Source organism: Pholis gunnellus, assembly GCF_910591455.1.
Source record: "Pholis gunnellus genome assembly, chromosome: 16".
Classification (NCBI taxonomy): domain Eukaryota; kingdom Metazoa; phylum Chordata; class Actinopteri; order Perciformes; family Pholidae; genus Pholis; species Pholis gunnellus.
In genome coordinates this window covers 20,682,621-20,694,257 of record NC_136543.1, presented here as the reverse complement: position 1 = coordinate 20,694,257, position 11,637 = coordinate 20,682,621, and the positions used below count along the sequence as shown (strand labels likewise).

The 11,637-nt window shown below is 40.7% G+C and overlaps 1 protein-coding gene across 1 annotated transcript in view; it reads left to right on the top strand.

Moving 5' to 3' along the window:
• Positions 1-1,182: 1,182 nt before the first annotated feature.
• Positions 1,183-11,637, top strand: part of LOC306707821 (protein MTSS 1-like) — a gene marked incomplete at its 5' end in the record, with an annotated part of 41,925 nt that continues 31,470 nt past the window's right edge. The window contains 2 exons of the mRNA XM_079175454.1: positions 1,183-1,254; positions 10,520-10,581. Of these exons, the coding sequence (XP_079031580.1) occupies positions 1,183-1,254; positions 10,520-10,581 (134 nt within the window). The remainder of the gene's footprint in view (positions 1,255-10,519; positions 10,582-11,637) is intronic.

The window sequence follows — 11,637 nt, the reverse complement described above, 5'->3', positions numbered from 1 at the left end:
GACCACCTTGTGAAGGCCTTTTATGTCCTGCAGTGGTTTCTAAACTGGGAAACGAGGACTTTCAGCCAACTGGTACAAATAACCAACATCTTCATTCCAGTAGTTGAAGTTGTTGAATCGTGCTTCTAAAATCTTGAGAAAATATAAAAAACTTTTTTAGATCATTGAAGAGTTCAGCTCCAAAACCCTATTTACACATTTTGCAAAACATTAACAGCTTTACTCAGTTTGTAATCCGGTACTTTTAAAAAGTATTGTCAACAAGGCGGTTAGGCTTTTATTTCCCCTTTCATTCCTAAAAATACAATTTTACAGATCAATGTTTGAATTATATTCCATTGCATGTATATCATTTTATTTTATTTTTTCAATTCTATACTTATTTTATACTGTATTCAATTATATGTATCTTTTAAATATATCTATATTTCTATTGACACTTGATACAGGGGACACAGAAAATAAGACAAGAAAGGCAGAAGATACGACAAAATATTAACTTATCTGTAAATATAATGTTGGTCCTTTGTTTGATATTTAATAGTTATAAGTTGTATTTTATTTTTCATTATTTAATGATGATGTATTCATTCTAAAACATTTGTGGTCTTCTTAGTGTTTCCTTCTTTCCTAATATAACTGATATTTCTTATATTTTATTTCTCCATCTTATATATTTGTTTCTGTTTTTATTTGTAGGTCATGGAGATTCCTTCATATGTCCATAACTTTATTGTATTTTATGTCACCCTCTCTTTTGCCATTAACGAAAAGCTTCCTCAGCTGAGGGCGGGGCCAAGCGGACGCGCGTCCACGTCTCCCTCCCGGCGCGTTCCCGAGCAGCCAGAGCTCAGTGGAGCAGCTCTCCGTGTGAAGTTGATCCTCTCCGGCGGCGTCGTTGGCCGTTTCCTGCAGTCTTCTCTCCGCTCCAACATGCGTCTCCTCCCGCGGACATGGGATCTATCTGCCCTGAGTGGGAACTAACCGCCGGCTCTGCTGCTGCTGCTCGTGTCCGTGTTCTGGTCTCCTTCAGCCGGGGAAACCCTGCAGAGCGACTCTGAGCCTTTTCCATTGACACCGAGCCGCCCCCCCCCCCCTTTCCTCTCTTTAATTGCTTCATTTATGGACTGCAGAAGCCAGTGAGAGAGTGTTTTGTGATATTTTCCGTGGACGCAGCTGAAGATGGAGACGGTGATGGAGAGGGAGTGCAGCGCGCTGGGGGGGCTTTTCCAGACTGTCATAGGAGACATGAAGGTAACATCAAGGAATACATATATATTTTGTGAAATCACGTGAAATGTTCCCTCTGTTCATCCTGTTGCATCAAAACAAAGAGAGCAGATTTTTTTTTCTTTATCTGAGATTTCCAGGTTGTTTTTTTTACAATTAATTTGCTAATTATCCAAGAGAGGAGGGGGGAGGAAGGAGGGAGGGGGGGGGGGGGGGAGTAAAGTGGGTGTGTTCAGGCTCCGGTGCCTTCATTTTCACAATGTGAACGCCTGCAGCTTTCTCCCCAAAAAATGCATGTAAACGCATTTTCATCCTGGTAACCACACAAAGCTACAGGCTCCTCGCGTTTACACAATGGCTTTTATTATTTATGAGAGGACTGTTCATCACGATCTGATTAAAGGATAATCTGATAAACAGGGGACTTGCAACCCAGAAAAATCTGATTTGTAATAAATGCTAATGTTAAAAAACAATACAAATCCTAACTCTACCTTTTTAGATGAGAAGGTCAGCTCTAAAAACCACATTTTGGAAATCAACAGTTTACTCAGTTTGTAATTTGGTACTTTTAAAAAGTAATGTTGAATGTCTACATTTATTTCCCTTTTTATTCTTAAAGATACCATTTCATATCAACAACCTGATTATAGGATGATCTGATAAACGGGGGAACCTGTGACACAGAAAAATCTGCTCTGTAAAACATGCTAATCTCCAAAGAAACATGCTGAATTAGATCAGGAAACTCGTATTCTGACTTTACGATTAATCGAGATGACGGTTCCTGAACCTGCCTATCGGCCACAGACTGTATATAGGAAGTGGACGTAGTCATCGTGACGTCACCCATTGGTTTGTGGACTGATGTTATGAAGCCTCGAGTTTGGCGACGTCGCCGTCGCCATCTTGTTTTATTTGTAACCAGTGAACAGAAATTATCGTATCTGGACTGAGGAGGAGTGACGTAGAGACGCCGTATACGTCTCTGGTAGAGACCTGTCAATCACATTAAGCCCCGCCCTAAAGCATCCCCTGCTTTATGGTCTGTTTGACTCTAAATGGACCATCATTTTCTAAATGAACATCATGCTGTATTGAAGAAGACTTGAAACTAGAGATTGAGACCATAAACTCATGTTTACAATGTTTACTGAGGTAATAAATCAAGAGAGAAGTAGAGTCATTTTCTCATAGACTTCTATACAACCAGAGGAGTCGCCCCCTGGTGGACACTAGAGAGAATGCAGCTTTAAGACATGAAGCATCGGCTTTACCGAGTACCGATCTGATACAAGTGTGGTTAAAAAACAAAAATATGTAAAAACATGCAGACTAACTATTTATTTAGCACCGTCCCAAAGTAAAAAAAACTGTAAAAAAAAATCTAATTCTCCTTTTAAAATCCTTTTACTATATGATTTTTAGTCATCAATAGAGATTAATTGTCCTAATAAGAAACACTCAATTCAAATGATAAGGAAACAAACGCTTGTATTTTAATTTAAATATTCTCTTTCTCTTTACATTAGTAGTTTTAAGAGAGACTACAGGTGTGTAGGACTAGTTTGCACATGCTCAGTAGCGATCGGCCAGGATGAACGGATCAGGTAGCGAGTTGTTGTTCCTGTATGTCGTCAATGAGCTGATGAATGATACGATAACGTGATATCACATCCAGCATCTTACTGCTGTGAGCTAACAACTCTAACTGGCACATTAACTGAGGATTTTCAATCCTAAATGACATAAAAGACCAAACGTCTATGAGCTTTATGTCTTTACATATATACATATATATATATATATATATATATGTATGTATATGTATATATATATATATATATATATATATGTATATATATATGTATATATATATATATATATATATATATATGTGTGTGTATGTTTCAGTGTTGAACTGAACTCTGGGTTAAGTTGAGGTTTAAGTTCAGGTTTATGAGTGAGTGTAGTTTTCCTCACAAGTGACGTTGTGTGTGTGTGTGTGTGTGTGTGTGTGTGTGTGTGTGTGTGTGTGTGTGTGTGTGTGTGTGTGTGTGTTGGGGGGAGGGGCGCCCTGTCGCCACACACACACACACACACACACACACACACACACACACACACACACACACACACACCTCTGTTTCAGTGGTGACGTCGTAACAGACAGGTGGTTTCTAACAGGTGTGGTGGTTTGGTTCACAAAGGGAGGAGATCTGTCACACCCTGTTCCTCCTCTTTTCCCTTTATTCTTCCTTTCCATGTCTCCTCCTCTTCTTTTTTTTCTACCTACTCCTCGTTCTGAGCCTCCTCTTCTTCATGTCCTCTTCTTCCCTTCCTCCCTTTCCTCCTTCTCCCTCATTTCCCTTCTCATTTCAGCAATATTTCGACATCCTTCGTCGTTACTGTTTTGTGCATTGTTTTCTCTTTCAGTTTGCTTTCGTTTCCTCTCCCTCCTCCTCTCCTTCCTTGTCCTTTGTGTCCTCCCTCGTTGCCCTTCATCTCCTCCGCCTCCCTTTTCTCTCTCCCCTCTCTCCTTTCTCTGCCTCTCCTCAAGTGAGTCTTTCGTCTCTCGTGCATCTGTTTCATTGTCGTTTAGTTTTCATCTCTTCATCCTCTTTGCGAGGTGAAAAACACTGTAACGAGCTCCGCCTCTTAAAGATGCACGTTGATGCCAAAGACGAATGGAATGCTACCGCACTTTTTCTCAATTTTCTCTTTCTTGACGTGCATGTTAGGATTCACACCTGCTTCTCTAACCTGCTGCGTTCACAAACGCGGCCGCATCATGAATGTGAACAGAGAGATGCTTTTAATGTTTTATTCATAAACGATGACCATTTTAAAAGAGCAACTCACTGCTGGTCCACCAGCAGCTCGTTTTAACTACTTATATACCGTTTGTTCTGAAACCATGCCTCATGTTTCATGAGCTCATCACAATTAACTGCAGCTGTCAGTTAAACAGCAGAATGAAGGCTTGTGTTATTCTATGTTCTTATTGTCAACAAATCCCAAAAAAAGACTAAAAACCAAAGACGTTTACCATGTATGATTAGTAACGAGTTTAACGAGCGAGAAAGTCCACTTAGTGGCGTTCGGGTCAAACAAACAGGACTTTCACCCAGGAGACCGCTGTTTGTGTCCCTTGTGAAACAAAAGTCGACCTGACGTTTGTTACGTAGCTTTTACGTAAGAAAGTTGTTCTTTATTTACGCTATTATTTAACACACCATGATCTTTTTTTTTCTAACCAATCGTTTCACAACGTTAAGTACGCGTCATTGTGCGTTCATGTGGTTGTCACCATGTTTGTCTCTCAACACTTTTTGACTTCCTGTCTCCCAAACCCCATTTATTCTTACTAAAGACGAGTCGTTCCGATCTTTTACTCAAAACAAAAAAAAAAACAGGAGGAAATAGTGCTTTTGTTGGGGACTACTTTCTGCGGTGGATGAATCCACATTTGGTGCTCTAGTGAGTATTTGTGGCAGCAGGAGGGTTTATGTGGGATTGAGTCAAAATAAACAACAGTGTGTGTGTGTGTGTGTGTGTGTGTGTGTGTGTGTGTGTGTGTGTGTGTGTGTGTGTGTGTGTGTGTGTGTGTTCATGGTGATGAAGGAACAACAGTGAGGCTCACTGAATAACAATAAATGTAATTCTTATTTCCCTCTTTGATGGCAGACTGTATAATGTGAAATGCACACCTCCCAGCCTGATGTTTAATTCATACAGGTGACTGTCAGACGGCCAGATGCAGGTTGTCGCTTGTTAACGTGAACATGTGTAGATGTGTAGGTGGAGAGAGGAGGCTCCAGTCTGCAGGTTCTGATCCTCATGACTACAGAGATAAACAACGAGGACACATTGTAACCGCTGGGTTAATGAAGTGAAGTCTGTCATTAATAATAAGGTTGTTGTTTTTTTACTTTTGGTGTGTAGAGATGCAGTGAAAGATTAATGGCACATTTCCACTGCAGGAACTTAACAACTTGTAACACGGGGCTTCTCAAAACATGGTACAGGACCTGGTACTGAGTTCTTCCTCGCTTCCACTTTATATAACAAACAGATAGATAAACGCCATATGCAACACTACAGCTGGACTGTTTAAAGCGTTGTGTCTGTCCCATTCTCGTGAAGAACACATCATCTCTTCAATCAAACATCAAATTTGGCCCAAATGTCCACTTAAACCCAAAGACTGTGCATCAGAAGTGGACGTAGTCGTAATGAACGTCATTAATTTGTGGACTATTGTTTTGAAGCCTCGAGTTTGGTGTTCTGGCCGTCGCCATCTTGATTCTTTGCAACCAGTGAATGAAAGTGACCATATTTGGTAGCGATAGAGACCTGTCAATCACCGTGTAGCCCCGCCCCCTAAAGCATCCCCTGCTTTATGGTCTGTTTGACTCTAAATGGACCATCATTTACTAAATGAACATCATGCTGTATTGAAGAAGACTTGAAACTAGAGATTGAGACCATAAACTCATGTTTACAATGTTTACTGAGGTAATAAATCAAGAGAGAAGTAGAGTCATTTTCTCATAGACTTCTATACAACCAGAGGAGTCGCCCCCTGGTGGATGATTGGTGCTCAAAGGTCGCTGTAATCTCACAAAACATCTTTTTAATCATAACAATTCCAAAGTCACAATTTCCCCACAGCCCAATGGAAATATCTTTAATTTCAGAACATTTATAGGCGGAACAGTTAAGCGGATAATCAAGTAAATTATATAATCGGCATTAATCACCAATACAATTATTGTTATTTAATCCTTTTAGCATACAACTATTTTATTTTGAAAATCCCACACACAAGGCTGCTAGAAACCTGTAAAATGCACTTCAAACTCTTTTATATTTTGTATCATTTTCATTTCCTCACCTGCAGCTCGGCTTCACCTGCAGCCGCCGTGTCGTGTCGTGTCGTGTCCGTGTTCTGTGTAAATGTGAGCGCGTCTGTGTGCTGCCGGTTAAATCCTCCGCGTATTACTGTCGATCCGTTTAAGTGGAACCGATCTGCATGTTCTTCCCCCCCGGAGGAGAACCGTCGTCTTCTACCGAGAGCCGAGAAAACTGAACTGAAGGCATTGGAACATCTCCACATCTGTGAACACATTGAGTGACTTTTGTGTCTCTAGTGAGTAGAAACTCATCATCAGTGTTTTATGCAGTCAGTCTGGTGACGTAGCGCGCGATTGGACCACAGGAAGAGAATCTGGAGCCAGAGATTGGTTGCTTCATAAATATCTTTAACAATTTTTCAAAATGAATTTAGTTGATGAATGCACTTGGGAGATAAAGCTCAAATTCTACGCACACGAGGGCTGCACCAATGTAGACATCTGCCGGTGTTTGTGAAGGGTTTGCACGGACACCTTTGCAAATATCTTTCATGCATCCAAAAGAACATGTAACTTGGTGCAGCTGGTACTGGGAGAAGGTTTGAGCCCAGATAACGTGTGGATGGATGAGCTGACATGAGACTGATTGCGATGTTATTTTCTGAGACATTCACTGCAATATAAAGTGCGCTCGTTCGTCTCTCGTTCAAAAGGATGAAATGAATTTGTAGATAAAGACATTGGTGGATGTGACGCAAGCTTGGGACAAAAACCAGACTTCCAGGTCTTTCCTGTGAGCGTCAGACAATAGACAGGAAGCAGAGCGCATTGAAATCACGTCCGTGAATCCCGCTGTGACGCTATAACTTTAAAAAGAAAACCGTTTAACCTGCGGTTCAAGACCCAGCTGTGACTCTGTGTGCTTTAAAGTCACGCCTCTGAGCGTATTAGCTGAATGCTAATCACCATTTATCTCGGACTGAGCCGTCGTCTTAATCACCTCTGAGCTAAAATAATCTCTCTCTCTCTCTCTCTCTCTCTCTCTCTCTCTCTCTCTCTCTCTCTCTCTCTCTCTCTCTCTCTGTTTTTCGGCTGGCTGCTGCGTATCAGTGTCGCCTTGGAAACCTCACGGACAGCTTCGTCCAAATGGGTCACTTTTTGTTTTTGTGTTTTTTGTGGGCATGTTTATTGGCTTCGACTCGCTCTGATGTGTTTTTACTATCTGATGTGTGCAGTCTGTCTGATGTTAAGAGGTGGAATTCACACAATCATGGGTTTGTGAAATAGTCCAAACTCTCCCAACATGTTCATGTAGAGTCTCACACACCTCATTCTGTGATCTACAGGCAATACAATAATATTCATTTGTTTCCTGAATGTTTTTATCAATTATATTACAATTTGATCATCATTATAACTGCGTTTTAATTTTTTACGTTTTCTTCGAATATAATAAATTGGCTAATCACTAATTAGGTTCAATAAATGTGATACCGACACCACTGTGACGTCTGTAAGTTGAATTTGAAGCTACACTCAGCAGTCAGTTAGCTTAGCTTAGCATAAAGACAGGAAACAGGGGGAAACAGCTAGCCCTGCTCTGTCCAAAGGGAACAAAATCCACCTAAAGCTCAGTAATTAACGCATCATATTTCTTTTGTTTCATCTCCACAAAAAACAAAGTGTAACAATAACAATGCGCTGTTTTATGGGTGTATGTGTCTTTATGCTAAGTTTTTATATATATATATATATATATATCTTGCAGCAAGAAAACAAATTCACACATTTCCCAATATGTCACATTTTGACTTAAAGGTCCAGTTTATCTGCTGCTCAACCTTCTCTGAAAACATGCCAAATGTTTATTTTATTTACCGACACAAACATCTTCATGAATCTAGTCGAATTCCTCCACACACACACACACACACACACACACACACACACACACACACACACACACACACACACACACACACACACACACACACACACACACACACACACACACACACACACACAGTCATGCTGAAGTTTAAAGGAATCCGATTTTTCGTTATTATCTCGCGTTATCTCTGCTCGTGTTAAAGCCGGTGCAGTCGCTCACAGAGCCAAACAAACAGAGGAAGGATTCCTGGAGGACCGGCAGGCTGCTGCTGCTGCCGCCTCCGGTTGTTGCTACGGTGATAATTTATGTCCTCAGTGACTGATTGATGCAGCGGCCATTACCTCGGAGAGAGAGAGAGAGAGAGAGGATGAAGTGAGATGTGGTGCATAGTGTATATATATATTTATATATATTTATATATAAGAGAATTACACATAATACATTTGTGTTGAACGTGAAAGAGAAACAAAGAAAGCTGAAATGTGTGACACAGAAACGTGTGTGTGTGTGTGTGTGTGTGTGTGTGTGTGTTTGGATGAGGATGCATGTGCACATGTGACCCCCCCCCCCCTCCCCAGCAGCGTAACCATAGCAACGGTAGCCAGGCGGATGACGCCGGGTCTTCGCATTCACAAAACCGATCAAGGCTGATGATCCACGCCCAGCTCGGCTCAGCTCAGCCTGGGCCTGCACCGCGTTAGGGAGGGATGAAGATGATGATGAAGATGATGATGATGATGGTGATGATGATGGTGGTGATGACGGTGACAAAGGGCGACGCCCACAGAGTGCAGCTTTCTACAGGAGCAGATGAAGTCTGTCTCAGAGTCCTCAAACGCCACGTGTGTGCATTTGAACTCCTGAAGAAATCGTCTCGTAGCGCGAAGAAGAAGAAATGGCCGACGAAAGCCACGGTCCTCTGCAGGACGGAGGGTCAGGAGCTAAACACAGAGCCGGGGACGGAGGTTAAGAGAAACCCTGAGGTTAAAGCAAGAAATGTACAAGAACAACATGTAGAATGTATGACTTTATGATTTTAAAGTCATACATTTGCAAGAGACAACTCTGAAAGGTCCTGAAGGAAACATGCATTTTCTTTTGTGTTCTTTCTTTGTTTTTGTTTTTTAATGAACATAATGCTGACATCAGCGTTGTACTTTATTCTCACGTTCTCATTGTGTTACACCTTTTATTTAATCAGGTGATTCCCATTGAGGAAGCTCTCACCAGCACAGCATCAATAGAACATTTAAAACATAAAACTAAAACACATGAAGTCCCAGTACACTATTTCAAACAACAAAACACTTAAAACACTCCGTGTGACAGAAACCTGCCCAGGAAGACGGGGAATGATTACAAAGTGCATTGCAAGCAAGAATTGTATTAAAATAAACTTTAGGAAGCCGAGTCGTGCGATATAAAGACTCAAACGTCCACAGCTCCAAAGTAAAGGTACACAGCGGTACACAGATGTCCATACTTTAGAGGTATAGGGCACTACTTTAGTAACGCATTTACAATATAAGTAATCTTTATACATTTTTCTAATAGAGCTTTCCAGTGTCACAATTACAGAATGCTCAAAAAGTAGTTTACATGCAAATAAAATATCACAATGCTGATGTTGATTTAGCTCCATAATTTCAGGCTGCAGCTTTCTAGTATTTCATTGTGAAGAGATCCTGTATTTAATATTATTTATATTATATGTGTATCAAAAGTGTGTTTTTAATTCTAGGGTTGTTGTAGTGTTTTTCGAACATGGGTGTAAAGTCTTTCATTCTTTCATTCTGAGTCCACGCTACAGAATCCACGGAGTTAAAAGATTCCTCAGCTGCTTCACTGCAGTAAAAAAAAGAAAAGAAGCCCCACCCGCCCCTGAAAACATCAGGGGACGCCCGCTGACATTAGAAGCGCACCCTCCGTTTCTTCTGTCTTTGTGTTTCCCTCCATGCAGCTTTCTGAACACGCGTACACCACCGCACTGCAGCGCCTTCCTGTCCGTCTCATGTTAAACCCAGTCTGTGGACTCAAACTGCATTTGCATGTCCTGGTGGTGATGGTGTGTGTGTGTGGGGGGGGGGGGGGGGGGGGATGGCTTCCTGTGGACATGCTGGGGGTGGGCGGGGGCGTATGGATCGGCGTATTGATCCGTCTCCTTGTTGTCTGTTGGCTCGCTGCTGCATTCAATACTCAGGATTTATGCGCTTTGGTCGAGCCAGAACTTATTTTACATAAGCGAACTGTAATGTGAAGTAAAAGAATGTGAAAAGAAAAGCAGGTTTTTGTAAACAAATAATTATATTATAGATTATTGGCTTTCAAAAGTTTAAGCCCCATAACTCCCAGTGATACGCTGACCTGACGCACGACCTGATTAAAGGGTTTCTACTTAAAATTATAGCAAAACTTCCACAATAATAAGATTAAGACTCCATGTTTGTACGTCCACTGCTGCACATCTCCGTGTGTGACTCGAGCTGTAAAGGAAAAAGGTTGTTTTGATGTAAATTAATGCATCTTCTCTTTTCCTCCTCAGGGCAGTTATCCTGTCTGGGACGACTTCATCAGCAAGGCCAGCAAGCTGCAGTCACAGCTCAGGTAACGCAAGTTATCCACCAAACACCAGCGAACGAAGATCTTCACCGCTTTCACAACGCGCGATCATTTCTTGTGGAACGTTCAAATACTGCATCAGTTGAAAGCCAATCTATCTCCGATAGTTTCGAAATCACACAACCCCAATGTTAAAATCTAAATCAACATTGTCAGCTTATTTTTGACGTATTGGTCGGTGTCTGTGTCGCTGTATTTGCTTTAGTTTTCTGTAGCGCTGCAGCTATCGATTATTTTAACAATCCAGTATTCTGGCGATTATTGCATTGATTAATGAAGTAATCATATAAACAACACTTTCGCATTACTAAGAAACAAAAGTGAATAGAAAATATACTTAAAGTACATTTTTGTAAATTTGTAAAAAAAATTTAAAAGAAAACAACAAAAACCCCAACTTATTATCATCTAAAGTGATTGTTTGCAGAAAAAGACAAAATTCAAATTGTTAAAAAATAACAGATTATTTAAATATCTGCTTTGATTAAAAAATAATCTTGGCATTAGTTCAATTATGTTTTAGGCTTTAAGCTGCTCAGAGCTTGCGTTTGGAAGTTAAATAGCTGATTTATATGTGAAAACATCTTTTTCAAACAAGTTTATCTACTCGAGTTTATCACCAAAAACTACATTTTACAAGATTACATTTGAACACTTCATGATACCGTACTGAATACAGCTTGAAAGCATCATTATCGAAATCAATGCACTTCCTTTAACGTTAGCTGTTAGCGCCGTTATTTAGCCACGTGGGACTGTGCTGCACACAGGCAGCTAACGGCTAACGGCTAACGTTAACTAGCTCTTCTCCTGCTGACTTCAACGAGTCGATGCAAAGAATTAGCATTTCTCAAAGAATTGTTTTCAGCCCTAGTTTTTCTGTTTTGTAGCCAACTATGTAAATGTGTTCCATTAACTTGCGGCGTGTTAATCTCAGTCTACCGCTGTAGTTAACACAGTTATTATACATCCTACGTGTGTAACCTCATGTACAGTCATAGACCATCGTACAAATCATACTAAATAATGCATTTAAACAAT